The 22,886-nt window shown below is 37.6% G+C and overlaps 1 protein-coding gene across 13 annotated transcripts in view; it reads left to right on the top strand.

The window, feature by feature from the left end:
* The window catches only part of LOC106881254 (sodium-independent sulfate anion transporter-like), a 169,609-nt gene that overhangs the window by 106,065 nt on the left and 40,658 nt on the right, over positions 1-22,886 (top strand). For 8 of the 13 annotated variants that reach the window (XM_089359812.1, XM_089359801.1, XM_089359805.1 and 5 more), the window contains 4 exons: positions 1,297-1,365; positions 9,708-9,766; positions 14,683-14,754; positions 18,679-18,778. In XM_089359812.1, the coding sequence (XP_089215938.1) occupies positions 1,297-1,365; positions 9,708-9,766; positions 14,683-14,754; positions 18,679-18,778 (300 nt within the window). The remainder of the gene's footprint in view (positions 1-1,296; positions 1,366-9,707; positions 9,767-14,682; positions 14,755-18,678; positions 18,779-22,886) is intronic. The other 5 variants (XM_089359835.1, XM_089359827.1, XM_089359820.1 and 2 more) reach the window with 2 other exon arrangements.

Raw genomic sequence — 22,886 nt, 5'->3', positions numbered from 1 at the left:
GTGCCGCTGGACTGGCCCCTGCACAGGTGGCACATAAAAAACACCATTTGAGCGTGGCCATTGCCAGTACCACCTGACTGGCCTTCGTGCCAGTGGCACGTAAAAGCACCCGCTCCACCTTGGAGTGGTTGGCGTTAGGAAGGGCATCCAGCTGTAGAAACTCTGCCAGATCAGATTGGAGCCTGGTGCAGCTTTCTGGCTTGCCAGTCCTCAGTCAAATCGTCCAACCCATGCTAGCATGGAAAGCGGATGTTAAACAATGATGATGATCATTATCATAATGAACTAATTTTCAAGCTCAGTATGAAGCAGGAAGAGGCCAGTCAGTTTGTGAGATTTTCTCTGATTTTCGTGATGTAGCAGATGAAATCCCAATGATTTATGTACAATGAATTTTTAGTGAATGCTATAAGGAATTTGACCCTCAAAATGGGTCTATGGATGTTAAGGAGCTTGTAAGAAACACTATAATAGATAATAACCCTTGAGACATTGATGTCATTGAAAGATAGCTTGAGAACAATAGTGTTGGGGAACAATATTTATTTTATCACATTTATAATATTGATTATTTACTTATTTACAGCACTGACTTAATTATCATGTTAAATGTTTTCAGCCTTTTATAGACACTTCTTAAGTACTTCAGGCTCATATGTATCTGATACAAGGTTTCAATTTACAGTATATTTAAAGTTGTTTTTTTTTAATTAGTATTTAGTAAGAACTACAAACTAAACAATATGTATCTTGTTCTCTGCATTTCACTTGTAGCTCATAAAGACCTTGCTGGTGCTATTGTTGGAATCAAAACCTTTCTTTGACCTTGTTAGTTCATGCAATGAGAGCTTATAATGTATGTCAACAACATTGGAAAATATTAAGTCTGCTTCAGACAACAAAGCAAGGCATTGGTAGAATAAAATCCACAAAGGAGGGAGTGGTTTTGATTATTAATTAGACACAGCCAATATTTAAAGAGTGTGAGTGAGTGTTGGTAGCCTGCTAAGGAAGAGAATATATCCCTGTATTTAATTCAGTATATACAAATACAGTTTGGGAGCTAATAGTAAAGATATTTCTCTCTTTCACATGTGTTGCCCACTAGGTATTGCACAGATATCTATTCTTGCTTAATGGTAAAGGAATCATAAAATCAGGATATATAAATTTAGAATAACTGCTTCATTGATGGTTAGTTGAGTTTCTTATCTTTATCCGTATTATTGTATTTCCATGACTTTTTATGCATTAGATAAATTTATCAGTTATTTATTTATGCTACTTTTTTTAAAGTGTTCTTCGTTAAATCAAACCATTGGATTCTAATAACAAGAAACACAAATTCCAGACCAAGAAAAAACAGTTGGTTATCTTCCATGTAATACATTGGTTGAATGGTCTTAGATATTGTGCTTTGCTATAAGATAAGCTTAATAACTCAACTTGCTGCTATGGTTCTCACTAAAAAGCAGCTATTACTCAACCTGAAAAGTTTACTGACATTTCTGTTTCCTGCTTATAAGATTTTCACTAAACTCTTAAGCCTATATACTATTAGCCCTAACTATCTCTGGTAATCTATCTTGCTTTTCTTGACCAATTGCAATTATTTCACCTACCCACCTGTTTAGTAGTTCCTGCCCGATTTTATCCAAGTCTATTAACAATCATTCCAGCCAATTAGGGATTACTATCCCATCTAATGCAATCAAATGCCAACTGCCCACCTACTTCTGTAACTTTTCTCCCTGTCCAGAAACAATGATACCACATGTTCCTGTAGAGAGGCAATTAAATAACCTCTTTATTCTGGAGATAACAGCTTACTGACTTGCAAGTCTGTGATTAATCAACCTGCTAGAAAAAGCTGCCAAATTTCCTTACTGTTATGGGAAAAGAAGGGACTCATCAAATAATGTACAGCCGGCCTTACTTTTAAAAAGCTAGTATGGTCATGGCTGGAATGCCTTTTATCATAGGTCCTCTCAATCAGGGTTAACTCAAGCACTAAACCACAACCAAAATTCACTTTCTTGAGGAACAGTACCAATATACAAAAATTATATTATTAGGTTTGTCATAGATTATTGTTTGTTCTACCTGAACCTTCAGTGTCTCTTCAACAATCAATAACAAAATACAAAGAACATTGCATCATAACAGGTTGATTACCAACCACATCTACAGATGACTTTTATAATGATGAGCCAATGAGGGAGACTTTAAATGCTCACTCAGTCTGCTAGAAATACAAGACCAGTCTTCCTGCATCTTGAATAATGTTGTTATAGGAATCCTTAAAAAAGAGGGAAGGCTGTGGTGGGGATATCTTTAATGGGAAGTTTCTTCTACTGCTATCAACCCATTGAAAGTAAATTACTTAGAATACAAGACAAAACTTAAAGGTTCATTCAGGGACCAGAGTTTTCTGCTGGAGTGAACCTAAACAGACATTCCAGCACATATTCAATCACTCCTTGTGCAATACTTCAATAACTTGCAAATACAGGGTTTACATTCATAGCAGTCAATTTCAGAGCCATTGAACCTGTTCAGGCAACATTGATTTGATGGAAGGAATGAGCTAATGTACAGTACAAACATTTGGTCACTATAAACAAATCATCTGTACAGGTTTGTTCAGCTAGAAAGTGCAGAACCATCTTTCTCAGACTATGAGAGACTATCATCAAATTATATTAGACATCATAAGCACAAGTCTGAGACAGAAATAAGTCTTCTAACAGAACAGATGAATCATTTTGTACATTTCCCTTTTGATTCTTTCATCACTGTTTCAGCAAGTACAGTGGAGGTTGTGTATTGTTGATATTATCAGAATAAGGCCTCAACATAGCCAGAGTTTCTCCATACTTGGCAGAAAATATTGTCTTTCCATTATTGCATATTTATTTATAGTAAGCTTTAGACTATATCATTTTTGTTAGCTATTAAAATATATTAAAAATATTATCACTAACAAACCATTAAAAGAAAATCAATGATCGTTATTGTTGCAACTGCTACTATCTCGCTAGTAATGACCAATGAATTATCTTGAAAAACAAAATAGTACAATTAACAGGAAAAAAAAAAACAATATTTATCATATCAGCACAGGCATGATTGTATAATTAAGAAGCTTGCTCAGTAACCATGTGGTTTCAGGTTCAGTCCCACTATGCAGCAACTTGGGCTTCCACTATAGCTTCAGGTTGACCAATGCCTTGTAAGAGAATTTGGTAGATGGAAATTATCAAAGCTTGTTGTATGTGTGTATATCATCATCATCATCATCATCATATCCCTGTTTTCCAGGCTGGCATGGGTTGGACAGTTTGATTGGAGCTGGCTAGCAGGAGAGCTGCCCAGGCCCCCTTTGTCTTTTTTTTTTGAAGACAAATATATATGTATGTGTGTTTGTGTTTTGCCTCTGCTTGACAACCAGTGTTGGTTTATTTACATCCCCATAACTTAATGGCTTGGCAGGAGTGACCAATAGTGTAAGTACCAAACTTAAAATTAAATACTGGGGTTGATTTGCTCAACTAAACCTTTCATGACAATGTTCCAGCATTGCTGCAGTCCAGTGACTGAAACAAGTAAAAGATAAAAGATAGCTAATTTGAGGAAAGAAAACAGCAAATACTACAGTGTAAATGGTAATGTGGTCATGATGAAAGCAACTGATACTTGATCTGTATTCATATCGTTTGAACCTGTTACTTTCTTCTGTCTCAAGTCTTATAACTGACTCAGCCTTAGTAAAATTATAACTTTCATTAAGCAAAGCATTTAAGATCTGTGCAAGAGACAAAAACCTATATGTGTAATATATGTAATACACAAATACACACATTGGTAAAAAAAAAAAACGTTCTTTTTTATTCTCTGTCTGTCTCTTCCTCTTTCCAGAGGAAATTGACTGTGATCAGACTTGAGGAGAGATGGGATCTGCCAAGTCTAAAAATACTCAAGAAATGCCATTGACATGCTTACAACTCCATCAAGAGTTGAGTGCTCAAAACAAGACATATTTTACTGGGTCTCTTTGTCTTCCACATATTGTCCTTTTTCAGCAACCGCTTGTAGTAATATTTATTTCCATGACTCTTGACATGTTCCTTACTTGTGGAGATGCTGGCTGATGTGCCTTCCATCTTTCATCTACTAGCCTCCACTCTGACATCTCTACAATCTCTCCAAACCACTTTTCATCATGCCTATATTTGTGATGACATCCCTGAAATTTTTGGCAACTGACTTCAAGGGAAGATTTCACCTGACCATCCCACTACTATACAGCACGGTAGATGTTAGTCTTGTACAAGCAATTAGGTTTTTCCATTGTATTTGTGACTATCATAATTTTTGCCATGGTTTTTATTGATTCAAACCCTTCGTATCACCAACTACTTTACAACATGGACTAAGGGTACTTTATTGTGCCGCTAGTACTAGAGAGGTTGTCTGTCCCAACTATAGTATCTTTCTACACTGTTCCATTTTGAATTCAGAGTTACCACTGTCTTGAATAGAATGTATTTACTGCAGGTTTCAAAGTGCATATTTCCGAGCATGTCTCCTTGCCGGATTTTTATTTAATTTTTCTTTTTACCTTTTTGTATTTTAGTCATGTCATCTTCGCGACAGTAGAATCACAACTTTCCAAAAGTAGGGTTAGGTGTTAAACACTGTTGTTATTTGGCTTCATTTCGATCCTTAGGCTCAAATATATATATTATCATCATCGTCATTCTAACAGCCACTTTTCCATGCTTGCATGAGTCACAGGAAATTTGTTGTGGCAGATATTTCTACAGCTGAATGCCTTATCTTATGAATGTTGTTTAATTAAATCAAATATATGTACATATGTTAATATAAGTGTTGCAGGTTAGCATGTGGTCACTCTTGTCTTCACATACAGCCTACCTAATAGTGTGAACTATCAACAAGGAATTTTTAAAACCAACACCAAATATATATATGCATGGTTTCTGGCCCTTTACCTTCCACTTGTGTCCTTTCCCACTTTTATTTTTCAAGCACTCACCAATTCTCTTTCACACTCTCCTATACTTCTCTTTTCTTTTTGTATTCCTCTTTTTTTTTTCATCTTATTTTCTCTCTTTCTTTCTGATGAGGGATTAACATCCAAAATATAAAGACACTCTCTTTTTCCTTCTGAACTGTTGAACAAGTGCCATATTTATCAAATTTGCTTTTTCCTTTTCCTGTGTTGTTCTTTTTAATGCTTATTATCTTTACACTATCTCTCTCTCTCTATTGGGTTGGCAACTAAGTTCCTGCCGTTTTTTAAAATTTAAATTTTTTAAAAGGTTGAATAAAAAATAACAACTAATTAATCAATAATGTATTCACCCTTGTTGTTTACAACTTCTTCCCAATGTTCAACAAGATTTTCAATACCTCGTTGGTAGAAATCACCCGATTTCGACTCGAAAAATTGATCCAACCAAGCTCTCAATTCTGCATCAGTATTGAACAAAACTCTGCGCATAGCATTTGCAAGAGATTGAAAGAGGTGGAAATCTGTTGGTGCCAAATCAGGAGAGTACAGCAGGTGTGGCAGTACTTCCCAGCCATGCATTTGAATGGCTTCCTCGGTCATATTGGCGATATGAGGGCGGGCGTTGTCATGCAGCAGAAGAACTCCATGCTGCCAATTAGATCTTTACTCTTGAATAGCCGCGTTGAGTCGTTCCATTTGTTGGACATCGAGTTCCGCATTGACCGTTTGGTTCCGTTCAAGCAATTCATAATGGATAATCCCTTCCCAGTCCCACCATACGCACAACATCATTTTACACGGATGAAGATCTTGTTTCACATGTGGTGTCACTTGTTTACCGAGACTAAGCCATTCCTTACGCTGCTTCATATTGATGTACAGGCACCATTTTTCATCACCAGTAACGATTCAGTAAAGAATTCGTTGCTTGTGTCCATGAGTTGTGCAGTGACGAGCAAGCAAACCAGTGGAGACTGTGGCTCGTTGATTTTTGTTGTTGTCACTTAAAGCATGCAGAACCCATGTTCCATACTTCTGAACCTTTCACATCGAGTGAAGATGCTTCTCTATAGCAGTGTGAAAGCATTCTATTTTCTCTGCCAGTCCCCTTGTCGCTTGACGAGAATTTTCGTGCAAAAGTTGGTTTAATTGCTCTTCATTGAATTCAACTGGACGACCAGAACAAGGTGCGTCATTGAGGTCAAAATTTCCATTTTTGAACTTGGTATACCTATCATGAGCAGGTCTTTCAGCTATGGCACCCTCACCATACACAGCACAAATGACCACAAATGTCACGAGCAGCTTTTGCGGCCTTAGAACCTTGATTAAAAGCAAAAGGAAGGAGGTATCGAAAATGCTCGTTTTTCTTAACTTGACATTCCATCTTAATGATCTGAAAATAAACAAAAATTAACTAAAATTGACTAGAAAAAAAAAACAAAATAGATTCCAAAATTTTACAGAATAATAGAATTAAAATTTCTTTGATTAAAACCCTTTCTAACATGGAAGTATCCAAAGAGCATTTGAGGCACATAATGCTTTATGAGTACAAAAAAGGAAACTCTGCAGCCGAAGCGACTTGAAACATACACTCAGTTTATGGGAAAGAGTGCTTGAATGAAAGAACTTGCAGAAGATGGCTTGCAAAATTCAGAAGTGGAGATTTCAGCCTTGAAGATGAAGATCGAACAGGACATCCAGTTGAGTTTGATGATAAGCTCCTTGAGGCATTACTTGAAGAAAATCCTGCATTATCAGTTGAAGAACTGGTAATAAAGCTTAGTTCAAACCATACAACTGTTCATCTTCATCTTCAACAACTTGGAAAGCTTCCTAAACTTGGAAAATGGGTGCTTTATGAATTATCCGAAAGCAACCACAAATCCCAAGTTGACATCTGCTCTTCTCTCCATTCTTGCGAACTCATTTCACCCTTTTTGGATAGACTTGTGACTGGTGACGAAAAATGGATCTTCTTTCGAAATGTTAAATGTCATAAACAGTGGCATCATAAAAGGGAAAAAGCTCAACCACAATCGAGGAAGGAACTTCATGGGAAAAAGGTTCTTCTCTCTATCTGGTGGGATTGCAAAGGAGTAATTCACTTTGAATTGTTACCATCTAGTGCAACAATCAATGCTCAAGTCTACTGTCAGCAATTAGAGCGTTTGAACCAAGCTTTGAAGAAAAAAAGACCCGCTTTTGGGAATCGAAAAGGAGTGATGTTCCATCAGGACAATGCGTGACCTCATGCTGCCAAGATCACATCACAGAAGATCGAAGAGCTTGGTTGTGAAAAAATTCCTCATCCACCTTATTCTTCTAACCTTGCTCTTTCAGACTACCATTTGTTTCGTAGTTTACAGAATCATTTGGGGGACATAACTTTCACAAGCCAGGAGGAGGTCGAAACTGACATTTCAGAGTTCTTCGCTTTGAAACCAAAAGAGTTTTACATTGATAGGATTAAAAAGCTTGTAAATCGATGGAAGACATGGACTCTGTACAAACATCAGATCAGGGTCCTTGGACGCTTTCATCAGACCTCTTTTGCTTCAAATTTGTTGACTCATATTTGTTGTAATGCTTTCTGACTGATCTCTTCTAATTCATCTGCTGCTTTATTGGCATTTCTCTTTTTCATCTCATTTGACATTTTTATACAATTTACATTTACGCTTGCTTTTTTTACTATAGTTTAAGATTTCCTACATTTACATTTACGCTTGCTTTTTTACTATAGTTTAATTTGTTTTATTTTGTATGCTTTTTTTAGTTTTCTCTCAATAGCCATTATTTTTCTCACTGTAAAAAGTGTTGCCTGTAAAAAGAGTGGACTAGCAGGAAACCACAGGTACAGGAGTGATAATATTCTTAATGGAATCTGGTAAAATACAGAACAAGTGGAGGCTTAAAAACATTGAAGCAGAAACTGGAATTAAAATATAAAAGAATATGTTGTTTTTAGTTTTATTCAAATGTAAAAGTATACCCTTTCTTTTGATAGATTCTAACTCACCCTATGAAGAAAATTCTATATTAGACTTCCTATATTTACCCTTTATAAATTAACATACAGTGTATGATGACAGAATGTTGAATATACATATATAATAAAGATATAGCCTGTCTTTCAAAATTTTAAAATGTTCAGCTATGTTCATCTCGTGTTTTGTTAATTATAGCTGAGCTGACATATAGGTGTTTAGAAATATGAGCACATCTAGTGAGGCAAAAGTGGCTAGGATACACTTTAATTTGCCTAGTAACAGCCAAATAGGCAGGAGTATCCTAACAGCTCAGAAATAATGAGTTATAGTGATGTGATGGTTTTAGGGAGGTCTATCTTTCCCCATTGAAAGATAAAATTTATGCCTACTAGAGACAAAGTATCTGGTTTTTATGTGCATGAAGCTCCAATACTCTTTGACATTTCATACCCTGAAACTACCAACCAACAAGCCTTTTTTCCCAAAAGTTCTCAGTATTTAAATAACCTTCTTCAGTCTCAACAGAAAATATTAGGTTTGATCTCAATATGATAGGCACATGTAAGAGTGTTGTAGGGAAAAGAAAATAGCTCTTTAGATTTAACCACATTGCCAACATGCTACCCAAGGACATCCTTTAATCTTTACTCTATTTTTTTTCCATCTGAACCCTGCCATAAGCCATATTATTTAAATTCAAATTCTAATTTCATCTACAATATTTTTTAACTTCCACTTCTGTACTTTTCGTGATTCAGTTATTTAAGAATATCATTAGTTTAGCATCTGCATTTTTACTGCTTGTATATTGATAAACAAAAAGTACCATTCAAGCGTGGCCGATACCAGCGCTGCCTGACTGGCACCTGTACCAGTGGCATGTAAAAAGCACCATTCGAGTGTGGCCATGCCAGTGCTACCTGACTGGCTCCCATGCTGGTAGCATGTAGAAAGCACCTTCTACACTCTCAGAGTCATTGGCATTAAAAAGGGCATCAGGCTGTAGAAACCTTGCCAAATCAGATTGGAGCTTGCCAGTTCTCAGTCAGACCATCCAACCCATGCCAGCATGGAAAGCGAACGTTAAATGAGGATGATGATGACGATACACACGCACACATACACACACACGTGTGTGTGTGTGTACAACCACCTTGATTGACCACAACTCCAAAAGATTTTTTATTCTCTCTCTGTTTATTTCCTCATGTTCCTTTCTGATGAAGGCTCGAAACATAAAAGATTTTCTCACATTCCCAAGCATTAAACTAATACACTTGTTTGTTGTTTATACTCCTATCTTCGTCTTTTGTTTTTCTGTAAATTTCAACTATATATATATATATATATATATATATATATATATACGTACAAGAAGGGATGACCACTAAGTGGACATCCATTATGTTAGAAATAGACCATCTAGATGGTCTATTTCTAAAATAATGGATGTCCACTTAGTGGTCATCCCTTCTTATACGTATGTAATACAATTTTTTTGAATTTTCAGATTTTTCTTTATGCTAGACCACTGGTTTTAAATTGGTGTTAATTAAATTAATATCCAATTCATCACCCTTATTATTTAAATTATATATATATAGTCTTTCAGCAATATATATAGTTCATAGTCATATTCATATTTTTCCTACTTTTCTTGTCTTGTTTTTCAGAGGTTGATCTTGTAATATATTTAATAACATTTATAATGTCGCTGTGTCTAGGAATAGAGGTATGTAGTTCTTTGCACCTGATTCTTTAACAAATCATACATGTCTTTGCATATTTGTGTGTGTAGTACATATATATATATATATATATATATATATATATATATATATATATATATTGATAAAAGAGTGTAGGTGGCATACGAGTGGGTATATATTTATGAAAAAGAAGTTTGAAAACGCCAATATATAAAAAATGAATTTTAATTTATAATTTTGTCAGAGATATTTTTAACATGTTTCGGTTCTTGAAAAAAACGAACCTTATCAAAAATCCATATTTAAAAAAATTAAATTAAATGAAAAGTTCATAATTGTTCCTTACTGGTGTCAACAGTCCACGTGGGAGCATTTTTTGTTGGTTGTAGTAGTAGTAGTGACCGTGTTGGTAATATAAAAATATATATATGCACACACACATATATATACTTTTATTAAAGCTGAAAAATTATCACAAGATTGTTATTCAGAGTATCGCATTTCTGTTCGTATGGCAGTTTTAATGAAAACTGAGATAGCAATGTGATGGCTCTAGTGAGGTCTATCTTTCAAAATTTTTAATTGTTCAGCCCTGTTCCTTACACGTTTTGCTAACTATAGCTGAGCTGACATTTAGGTATTCTCTAGTGGAGAACAAGTGACTAAGATGCACTTTAATTTACCTAGAAATACAGTTTGCCTTTAAACACAACTTTCCAATGAACAGAAACATGAAACTCTGAGTAACCATCTTGTCATAATTTTGCAGCTTTAATAAAAGCATATAACTTTACCTTTGGTATTTGAGTACTATTTATTTCACCTTATTTTGTACTTATGTGCTCACCAATGTGTATATGTGTGTATATATATGTGTGTGTGTGTGTGTGTGTGTGTATGGAGAGAGGGGGAGAAGTGAGTGGGAGGTAGGAACAAAATGTGAAAGCAGCCTTGACCCTCTGGTTGAGAAGTTTTCTTTGCAACAATGTTGTTCCAGTTTGATCTCTTAACACAATACCTGCAGCAAGTATCATCTACAGTAGCCCCAGGTAAACTAAAACCTTCTGAGTGAAACACTGTAAACAGAAATTGAGCAGAAACCAGTTAGTTGTAAATACCATTCCTCTGCTTCTTTCTGTTCATTATGGTCCTCCTAACCATAGCACAGAGGAGTTACAGACTGGCTGCCCATGGGACCCTTTTTCATGTCGATGACCTAACTTTCATAGAATTAGGAATGAAATTCCAGACTGGAAATAAAAACTGGAATCAAGAGGGCCTGAAGGGAATTTAGCAAAAATTAAAGAATTGTTAAGTGGAGAAAAAAACTGGGTCTTGTTACCATCAGAGAAATGGATCAGAAGTATTCTGGGTCAGGGCAGACCTGAGGCTCAATAATGGCAATAAGATCCTCACATATTTTGATGCTGTTAGATCTCCATATTCAATTGATTCATATTCAATCTCATTAGCTGTTTATAACAACTAAAGCAGTGATTACAACAACTACTACTAATCAAGCTGTAGAATTAGCAGCTGAATAGCCCTTGAATCAAAGGTGCTTATCATCTTACCAAAAAGGACACACATTGTGTATTGTTGTTGTTGTTGTTGGTGGCACTCCGTCGCTTACGACGTCGAAGGTTCCAGTTGATCCGATCAATGGAACAGCCTGCTCGTGAAATTAACGTGCAAGTGGCTGAGCACTCCACAGATACGTGTACCTTTAACGTAGTTCTCGGGGATATTCAGTGTGACAAGGCTGACCCTTTGAATTACAGGCACAACAGAAACAGGAAGTAAGAGTGAGAGAAAGTTGTGGTGGAAGAGTACAGCAGGGTTCGCCACCATCCCCTGCCGGAGCCTCGTGGAGCTTTTAGGTGTTTTCGCTCAATAAACACTCACAGCGCCCGGTCTGGGAATCGAAACCGCGATCCTATGACCGCGAGTCCGCTGCCCTAACCACTGGGCCATTGTGCCTCCACTGTGTACTGTAGTCTGGAAAGAAAGGCAAGATGGTCATCGATGGAATACTTCTTTTTATCATAAGTCTTCTCCTTCAGGGCAGACATGGAGCTAAACAGCCTCTGCAACAACAACAACAACTGCTGCTGGTAGTAGTAGTAGTAGTAGTAGTGAGAATGCAAGACAACAGTGTGGGAAACCATTTCATTCATTGGGAACTAACTATGCAGGCAAGCTTCTGTGAACCAACAAACAGCAGGGTAGCAAAGGCCTTAGTGGTAGTTCTCACAGTATAAGGAAAATAAAACCCAACCTCTAAGACAAATAAAATCCCTATGTAATGATGTGTGTGTGTGTCATATATATATATATATATATATATATATATATATATATATATATATATATATATATATATGTATGTATGTATGTATATAATAGAAATACTGTGTGGCCCCACCCCCTACAATGATACCATAACAAATTAACTGGACTCAGGAGAATTAACATGGGTAGCAAAGGAAGGGAATCTCAGAGAAATACTGGGTATTGTTATATATATATATATATATATTATTTGAATGACTTGCTTTTAATACTTTTTATGACCATATTGCTATTCAAATGCACTGCCTTTCTGTGTCAATTAATTCTTAAAATGTTCAAAATTTAGGAGGGGTTTAAGAAAATAACTATTTTTCTTTTGTTATCATTAAGTTAGTGTTTGTTTGTAGCATAGCCTAACAAAAAGGTTTTAATAAGATTATGATGGAAGGCTTTAATTTAAATGTATTCTCTAACAAGGGTGGTTTCTCTATCACAGAACCAAGGGTGGTCTCAATAGAGTTAAACTATGGTGTACATTCTCATATATTGCTTAAAGCTCACCTCCCCATCTGCTTACCTTAATAATGGAAGCTTCTGTCAACAACACTGTATTCAGATTAGCACTTAAACCCTACTAATGGCTACAGGGAATTCCAATATATTATCAGCTATTTTTTTCCTTTCATGCTCCCTTTTCTTCTGTTTGTCTTCTTCAGCTTTCCTCATCTTCTATCTTCTTTCTGTCTTTCTTTTTCATCTATTTTCTCGATTCTTCTGTATTTTGTTTGTTTGTCTGTCTTTTATTTTCTGTTGTTGTTTTATCTTTTTCTTCTTTCACACTACGGCTCTGTACGACTCTCTTCCATTCTTCTTTTACACTTAAGGGCCCCTTGCAGTAGTTTAGCAAAAATTTACTCAGTAATGACCCAGAATGCAATTGGATAAAAAGAACTGCGGTATTAAAAAAAAAGATTAATATAGGATCATTATCAATTCTAAACTGAAACAAAAACAAATTATATTCATTAAGGAATATAAAATAATGAGAGAAAGGGAAAGAGAAAAAAAATAGAAGGAGAGAGAGAGAGAGAGAGAGAGAGAGAGAGAGAGAGAGAGAGAGAGAGAGAGAGAGAGAGAGAGAGAGAGCAAAAGCTTTATAGTCCATTGATAGAAAGGGATCTTGTAGCACTAATATGAATCCCTCTAGGTAGTAAGCAGCTGGCTTTGATAATTTGTAATGTGAGATGGCCAAATGACCTGTAGAGAACTCCACCGCATGTTTAGAGTAAGGTAGAATTGAAGCTTCTAGCATGATAACCTTACAATACCAGTTCTTGTAGAATAGAAACTTCCAGCATTACAAAACTGTAATATCAGTTCATATAGAATGAGAATTTCTGGCATAAGGTTGCAGTCATAGATCTTCCTTCTCCCTCTCCTCCTCATCATCATCATTGTTTTGACATCCACTTTTCCTTGCTTGCATGGGTCAGACTGGAATTCTGGAATTCTGTATGGCTCAGAAAGAATTCATTCAGACAGATTTTTCTATGGCTGAATGCCTTTCCTGTTACTAACCCTCACCTGTTTCCAAGCAAGGTAATATTTTGCCATGGTTGGATGTGTTTTCCTGGAAGACTGGAAACAAAGGACTTTTCTTGTATGACTGACTTTTGTTTCTAACTATCCTGTGATGTCCAGGCAAGGAGATACAAATGCATGTATACACATACATAAACACATATATTTTTTGAATTCTCCCTATATATATATATATATATATATATATATATGCTTGTCAAAAGTATATATATTAGCAACAGAGGCAGTATTAATACCAAGAGGTAATATTAAACATGGATGTTCAAGAGTGCCTTTTGCACCAAAAGCCAATATGAGAGTTTCTCTCATGGTATCTACCACAGTATAGTTTGTTAAAACTGAACATCCATGTTTAAGTGGAGATAAATATATATGAGTATGGTTGGGAAGCAAGTTTCTTAACCACACACCCACAGCGGCATACATATTTTACTTATTAATCAATCATCCATTGACTAAACTATAACATATTCATTTCATAACTGTTCCTTGGCAAAATAGTCTCAGCTGGTTGCACGTCCTCACTTAATGGTTTTCATTTCAGAGTTTTCCTTCTCCTACATGGATTGTCTTCACTATGATTGATGAGCACTATCTCCCCTTACCTATGTTGGATAGCCATTGACTCTCAAAAGTTTCTCCACAGTCTTGTTTTTCATCCCACAGGGTATCCAAAAACCATCCTCCCTACTAAGCAAGCTTGGTGGGGTTACTGGTTTAGCCACCAATGACCTGACCATGCAACAAGTTGTACTGGGTTACATGTTACCAGCAACACTAAAGTAACTTGACATATACATAGATATATGTGTATATCTGTGTGTATGTGTGTACAACAGGTTTCCATCTATCAAGTTTACTCATAAAGCATTGGTCAGTCTGAGATTAAAGTAGAGCATATTGTTAGTGAAAAAAGCACATGGGTTGCAAAGTGCCTCTAAACTTTTCTTGAATAACCTTACCATATTTTGGTCAAATATTCAGATAACTTCAACTGCCATGCATATATATATATTCAATATATTCATTCTTTCCAATATTTCAGTATGGAATACTAATTGGAATAGCAGTGTCTTTAATAACTTTATTATACCCACTATCTCGGCCAAATATCCAGGTAAGTGATAGACTTGTCCTCTATCTATTTTTCCCAATTTGTTAATATCATCACTTATTGTCTCATTACACTACTTCAGTTTTTAATTATATTCACTCTGTTTCATAATCTCACAGGTTTTTGACACTCTTGTATATCATCAATGTTGTTGCAGATATTGATTTCAGATTTTGGCACAGGGCCAGCAATGTTTAACAGTGGAGAAAGTGGATGACATCAATCCCAGTGCTCAATTGGCACTGAAAATGTGTTTTATCAACCCTGAAAGGATGAAAAGGATGACCTTGGTAGAATTTAAACTCAGAATGAACAAAATGCCACTAAGCATTTTGCCTGACATGCTAAAAGTTCTGCCAGTTCACTACCTTAACCCTTTTGCATTCAAACCAGCTGTATCCAGCTAAACTAATTAACCTGTTTTATGTTGAATCAGGCCAGATCTGGCCTCTCACCTCAATCCTACAATGTTATTCTAAAACTAAACAACCACATCATCGAAATCACTAAACTACAAGATAATGCATGACTTATTCGAAAACAATATAAATAAACAAATATTATATTTGACAGAGTAATATGAATACTGAAGGGTTAAATGTTGTGGCAAATATTATCATCAAAAACAATAACTACATCCTTGTCCATTCCATCATCACTACCACCAACAATAACAGCAACTATAAAACAAGGGACAAATTAACAAGGAACCATTGTAAGGATGCTCGACCTACTACAAATATCAGCCAAATCTCTCTCAAATTACATTCTACCATCTTCAAAAAAGCAGATTTATTAGAAAAATTTAGTCTTAGATATACGATGCTTATGAGAACAGAATAATCATGAGTGTAATGCCTTTGAGCATAAATCTGTTAGACCATGGTTGACCTTGGGTTAAACAACACTATAACAAAAGAGATTCTATGTAGCTACATAACCTACTAGAAAAAGCAACCAAATCTCCTTCCAATCACACTCTAACATTTTAAACAAGGAAGGTTACATTGAATTCTCTCTGACCCATGCAGTCATGGAAAACTGAATGTTAAAACAGTGGGAATACATCAGTACCTACATGAATGCAAGGCATGTAATATGTATTGAAGATAGAAATGACAGGAAATAACTAATCGGATTGTAATGTAAATCTTCAATTTTTATGAGAGATAGTTCGTACAAAGGGATATTACATGCTTGACTAGATGCAGGCTGTATAGTAAGCAGTGTGCTTCCCAGCCACATGGGTTTGAGTTCAATCTCATTGTATGGCACCTTGAGCAAGTGTATTCTATAGCCTCTGGCTAACTGAAGCCTGTGATTGGATTTGGTATACAGAAGCTGAAAGAAGTCCAACATGGTGGTGGGGGATACTCTCTCCTTGCTTTGACTTTATGTAATAGTTGTAAATGAGTGTCACTGTCATGCAAGCAGTGTCCTTCAATTCTAATCTTCCGTGAAAACATATTTGGTCAGTAATATCGCCATATTACTGTACTTGAAAACAGGCAAGGGTTTGTGACAGGAAGGGCATCAGGCTGTTGAAAATCTGTCTCAACAAATTGTGTTTTACTCATGTGAACATGGAAACATAGATGTTAAACTGATGATGGTGCCAGGGGGGGGGGGGGGTATAAGCACCAAACTTTAACTATATGGCTTTGATTCTTTTTGAAACTGCATGTTATATTGTAAGTATCAGGAGTCGTGTGTCTGTACATGTATAGTGCATGTGTGTGTGCACACATGTATATCAATGTTTTTTTTCCACATGACATTGCATGAAAACGTTTGAGCAAAATGACTGTGTCATGTTCACATGCTTTGTGAACAATGTACCCTGTAGCTTTCAACTTGTGACATCTAGTGAAATAAAAAATAATCCCTTACTTGAAAAACTGGTGGGTACAGACTACAGGAAGAGTATCTTGTCATAAAATACTGTATCAAACTAGTGTTTGTGCAACCCATGCCAGTGTGGAAAAGCAAACATACAACAAATGAACAATGTTTCTAGCAAACTGCACCAGGAGAAGAGGACTTCTTGATCACCACATGAGTCTCTCTTCTGTCCATCTAACTGGTTAACAATGATTCACTCATCAACACTGTAACATAGTGAGTAATGTGTCAGAAATGATAGGGGAGTTTAGTGGGTGACACACCTGAAGTGAAAGGGAAAGTGATGTCAGGTGAAGAAGCAAATTGACTGGCTTCTTTTTTAGATAGACAACCAGCAAGAATGGACATGCAGATGGAATCTTTTGGTATTCTAGCTTCTGGCCAGTGCTTTAGAGTAGAGAGTGTCTCTGAGTTGCACAGCAAGTTCTTATCAGTGGAGTCATTTACCAAGTGAAAGTAAGAGAGTATTTTCTCCTTTACATTTCAAGCTATTTTGGCACTATTTGAAGGGAAGTGTTTCTTTTGTCAACGTTCAGCTTGGCAAGAGAAAGGTCTTTTTCTTTGATTTTGGCAAACAACTCTGAAAGGAATTCCTCAACTACCAACTAGAACTTGCTGTGTCACTCAGAGACACCCTCTACCTAAACCATCAGCCAGAAGCTAGAAGTGCAAGGCCCTTGTCTGCACATTCATTCTTGCTGGCTGCCTGTCCCAAAAAGAGGCCCATCAAATTTCATGCTTCATCACCTGATGTCACTTTCAACACATCCCCCCTCCCACTATGCTATAAGCCAGTGTTTCTTAAACATTTTACCCTTGTGTAACCCTTAAAATAAATTACATGTCTCAAGGAACCTCTACGCAAAAAAATTATAATCTATATCTTTCTCATATGTTTTCATTGTAGTTCATGTGGTAAATATTATATATATATATATATAAATGGTTGTTATATTTTTTTGATAACATAATAGGTTACATAGGATGATGTCTATATTACAAAAACAAATATGTTGTGCATGTTTAGTAGTATTACAATCATGAAATTAGCATTAGGTTATCTCACTCTTTCTCATGGAACCCAATGGAATCTTTTGCAGAATCCTGATTAAGAAATGCTGCCATAAGCACTTTACAACAGCATATCCACAAATATATTGCTCTTACAACCTGACAAGAAATCCTCTGTGCAGTCATTCAACCAAATAGCAACATCAGCCAAAAATTGTATAATTTTATACAGGGAAGAAACTCAGAAGACAATCTAGTCCTAAGGTTGCTGAACCAGGTCTGAACAGGGGCTAAACAACAACCACAGCATTTGATCCTGCCTTTATTGCCCTTGTCTCTTAACAATGCTCCTTACTTCTCTCACTTAGTAAGCTGTTGTAATAGTGATGGTTGGTTATACTGGTTGGTTATGGTGGTGGTTGTGGTGATGACAGTGGCAGCAGAAGAGATGGTGGAATAGTAAAGTAAGCTGTGATGGTAGTGTTGGTGGCCAGATGGTAAGGCTGTAGAGTGGTGGTAATGGTAGTAGGAAGCAGTAGAGGAAGTAATGTTAGTACTGATGATAGCAGTGGCAGCAGTGGTGATGGTAGTGGTGGTGGTGGTGGTACTACTGCCGCAGTTTTAATAGTGATTATGGTATTGGTAGTGGTGATGATAGTAGAGAAAAGGGTTGGATAGTGATGGATCAGTGGAGATGGTAAAAATTGTGGTGGTGGAATTGAGACATTAGTGGCAGTAGTGGGGAATAAGGATGGCACTGAGGCACTGACAATGGTGATGGTCATGATAGTGGTTATGAATTAGCAACAGCTAATCTACAATATCAACTTTTGCAAGCAAGGATTAACCCAGTACAAGATTAACATTTTACTATACTGTATGGCCAAAATATTATATTTATTCCTCTTTTTCTAAATATATCATATTTTGTTTGTCTCCACCTTTGATCAAGAACGGGTTTTACTGAGCCAAGAAATAGGTTTCCCCAAGTTTAACCTCTTGTGTTCTTTACAGATACACCAAGCAGCAACACCTGTTCTTTATCTTGAGCTAGGCTTACAGTTTCCAGCAATTGATTACTTTGAAGATAAGTTCATCGATTTGCTAAATACAGGTATGTACTTTTAAAAGAGAAGCATCTCTCTTTCTCTCTATCTCTTTAAGATACTATCATGCTTCAACCTCAACCTAGTAGAAGTAGTAATAGTAGTGGTAGTGGTAGCAGCAGTTGTAGTAGTGATAGTGGTAGTAGCAGCAGCAGCAGCTGTAGTAGTAGTGATGATGGCAATGGCAGGGTGGTAGTGGTGGGGTGGTAGCTGCAACATCTGCTGCAATGAAGTTACTAATAATGGTTTCTTTTTATCTAAGCAAGTGCAAAGGTTTTGTTTTTCTAAAATGATACAATCAAGCTCTCACTCCCATCCATTGTTTATTATTTGTGTATACACACGCACAAACACAGACATATACATATGTACTAAATAATATCTAGTGTAATTTTCTGTAATTGGTAGAAGCAACAAGAAAGGTACTCAATCCACTAAGAGAGAAATATTAGTTAATAGACACAGGATTTAAACGTAAGTTACTATAAGTTTCATGCTCTGATAGTACAGTAATGAGACAAGCTTGTATAGCATGCCATGTACTATTTAACTTTGATAGTACACACATGCTATACAAGCTTGTCTGATTACTGTATTATTAGAATATGAAACTTATAACTTCACATTTAAACCCTGTGTTTATTAAATCATATATATATAGATATATATATATACACACACACACACACACACACACACACACACACACACACGCACACACACACACACATATATTTATTCATTATCATTATGATTTTAACATCCATTTTTCCATATTTAAATGGATCAGATGGAATTTGTTGAGGTAAATTTTCAATGACGAGATACCCTTCCTGTTAACACCCTCACCTGTTCTCCATGCAAGATATATATATATATATATATATATATATATATATGTGTGTGTGTGTGTGTGTGTGTGTGTGTGTGTGTATCATCATAATCCTCCTCATCATTTATTAACATCCATTTTCCATGCTGGTTGTGGGGATGAAGCGGGCCATGACGTCAATGGTCAAGGAACTGACCGGAAGAGGAAGTGTGAGAAGGAAGTGCAGAGGAGACAGGACAAGGTTGGCCTCTTTTCGCCAGCCGAAGCATTGTGAACAGATGTCAGGGAATTCACTCCTGGGTTGGTCAGATAGCAGCTGCTTATACTGGGTGACAGGGTAGGGCAGGATCGCTGGAGTGACTACTACCAGACAGGTACAGACGAGAGAGGAAGGTAGGTGAACCTCTTTTCATTTCTCACACACGACAAGCTATTTCGGCAATTGTATACATACGTCGTTGGTCCCTTGGTATATGATGGCAGCAAAGATAGCAGTGATGTCATCAGACCTTTCTATGGTGAAGGTGACATAGTAGCCTGGATTCAAAAGGTCGAAGTTGCGGCCAGGCATCGAAAATGTAGCAAGCCTCATGACCCTGTGTTTGGAGGGGAGTGCGCTGGCACAGTACCTCAAAATAGATGAAGAAGAACAGCTGAGCAAAGTGAAGATCAAGCAGCGCTTGAGAGAGGCTTACACAGATGGGGAGTACACTGCTTTTGCTAAGCTGGGAACGATCAGATGGAGAGTGGAATAGGTCAATGAATATGCTGCAGAAATACGGAGGCTGGTTGTGTTGTCCGATCTTACCAGTGAGGGACTTGAGAAAGTAGCGCGACTGGCCTTTGTGAATGACTTTCCAACAACATGTCGGTGCAACTACAACAGTTGCCAGGCAGCAACAAAATGGCGATAGGAAAGCTCATTATTCAAGCCCACATGTTGACACAAAACACCGGGCGGAAGGTAGTGGTGATGGCAGTTGCAGAAGCCCACGATAGCCGGTGAAGGATGAAAAGAGGCCTGCTGTGGAATGACAGTGGCCATTCACAGGCTGGTGTTTTAAGTACCAAGGACCGTACATGGTGAGGGACTGCACAGAGCCTGGACTGGTTTGCTACTAGTGCAAACAAATTGGACATATCGCCCGAAATTGTAGCCAGGGAAAAAGCCACAGGGAAGTTGTTGCTTTTCAAACTTACCCCGCAAACATGAAGTCACTGCCCATAGTTGAGGTCATGGTCAGAGGAAACACATTCAAGGCCCTCATGGACACTGGCTGCACGACGACTCTCATGACCCTGTGGGTGGCAAAGAAATGAAAGGGGACGAGTAGCGTTCAGGCGGTTGACAGCAGCAAAATCGAATGCAAGGGTAGCAGCGATGTGGATATAACAGTGCAAGGCACAACGTTAAGGTTAAAGGCGATCGTGATCGACCACACGGTAGACAGGATTGACATGGTAATGGGGATGGATGTGATCGACTGCCTTGGAGGTGTCAGTGTTGGAAGTGACGTGGTTTTGTTTGGTGCCGTGGAGGTGTCGTGCACCATGAGTCAGTAATGTGAGCGGGAGCAGAGCCCTGTGAGGAGCTGCACTGCCTACGCCATTGAAGACAAGGATTTTCGGGCAGCGTTCGATGGTCAGCGATGGACGATAGAGTGGCACTGGAAAGATAGACCACCGACGCTGAAGAACAGGGTGAGCTGCTACCAGCATACCCTGAAAGGACATGCCATGAGTGAGTTTGAAGAAGAGGTAGAGAAGTGAATTAAGAGAAGGTGGTGAGTGGAGTGCTACCTTTAATGGCAGTGGTGCAGCCAACAAAGATTAAGTTAGACTGGTACTGGACTTTCAGGAGATGAACGGCCATGTATCATGCCACACAGGTGGCGAGGCGACTGACGTCTGCACTGAGACGCTGCATGTATGGAGGCAGCCGACTAAGGCAGCAATGATCATTGACTTGAAGTCGGCATATTTGCAGCTCCATGTGAGTGACAAACTGTAGCAGTACCAACTGGTGCAATACAAGGGCTGGACATATTGTCTGACTAGACTGGGTTTTTAGGCTGAATTCTGCACCAAAGATTATGGCAACAGTGCTCAAATCCATCCTGGGAAAGGTGGATAGGATAAGAAGGGCCATCAGTTCCTACATAGATGACATCCTAGCGGACAGGACTGTAGTGCCTGCCAGAGGTTGTGAGACACCTGAAAAAGTTAGGGCTGATTGCGATGCCACTGGAGCCAATGGCTGGAGGAGCTGCACAGAACAGGAGAGTTGGTGTTTCATAGGGGGAACAAGACCATGGAGCTGGGTACCAACGTCAGCAGGAGAGAACTGTTCTCAATGTGTGGGAAGTTAGTAGGTCACTACCCAATTGCAGGGTGACTGCATACAGCATGCAGTTACACCAAGAGACAAGCAGAAGTGGGGGGATAACTGGAGTGACAAGGTGAGAGAGTATTCCAGGCTCTAACCAGTAATGGAAAATTGGGGGTGGTAGGGTATGTGATTTTCGAACACACCGAAAAGTTGTCATTGAATATACTTTCCTTTGCGGTAGTCAGCGCTGTGTCTAACCTGACCCATCATCTGAAGTTTTGACACCTCCTTTGGGTTTGTTGTCCTACATCACTCATAAAGTAAATTTGGAGGAACTGCGGTTGTTCATTTGTGGGTAACAGGGAACTGATGAGATGATAGACTTGCCCTTGAACTTTGAACGTTGGTGTAAATCCATGTTCAACTATCTCCTTAGATGCATCAAATGGTGTCATTCGAAATGCAGAGTTGTATTGTCTGACTTTGTTCAGAAAATCTTTTGACTGGATAGAAGTGCCTTCCAGAAGAGCTATAAGAGGTTGAGGAGGAGCTGGTAGTGCTGGCAATCTTACCTTACTGCCTGAGAAGCACATGTCACTAGTTTCATTTGGAAATTTTAAAGCTTTGCAGAAATGACAGTTTGAATATAGCACACCAGTTTGGACAAAATTATCGTTTTTATAAGAATAGGATGGATCATATCTGAAAGCAGCATGCTTTTGCTGATCTTGGGAAAGTCTCATCTCCATTCTGTATTGAGACGCTATCAGACATGCTGCAGCATGCTTTTGCTGATCTTGTCTCCTTTCTCTTGAGACTCTTGCTTTCAGTTTTCTACAATCTTCCTTGCTTTGTACTTGTTTCTAGAGGGATTACATCTTTTCTTTGGTGGCATATTTTTTTAATATTGTAAGCCAAAAATTATAAACATAGAAAAAATTATACAGTAATCTCT

The sequence above is a fragment of the Octopus bimaculoides genome, chromosome 1 (assembly GCF_046866305.1).
Source record: "Octopus bimaculoides isolate indiv1 chromosome 1, ASM4686630v1, whole genome shotgun sequence".
NCBI lineage: Eukaryota > Metazoa > Mollusca > Cephalopoda > Octopoda > Octopodidae > Octopus > Octopus bimaculoides.
This window is presented reverse-complemented; position numbering and strand designations above follow the sequence as displayed.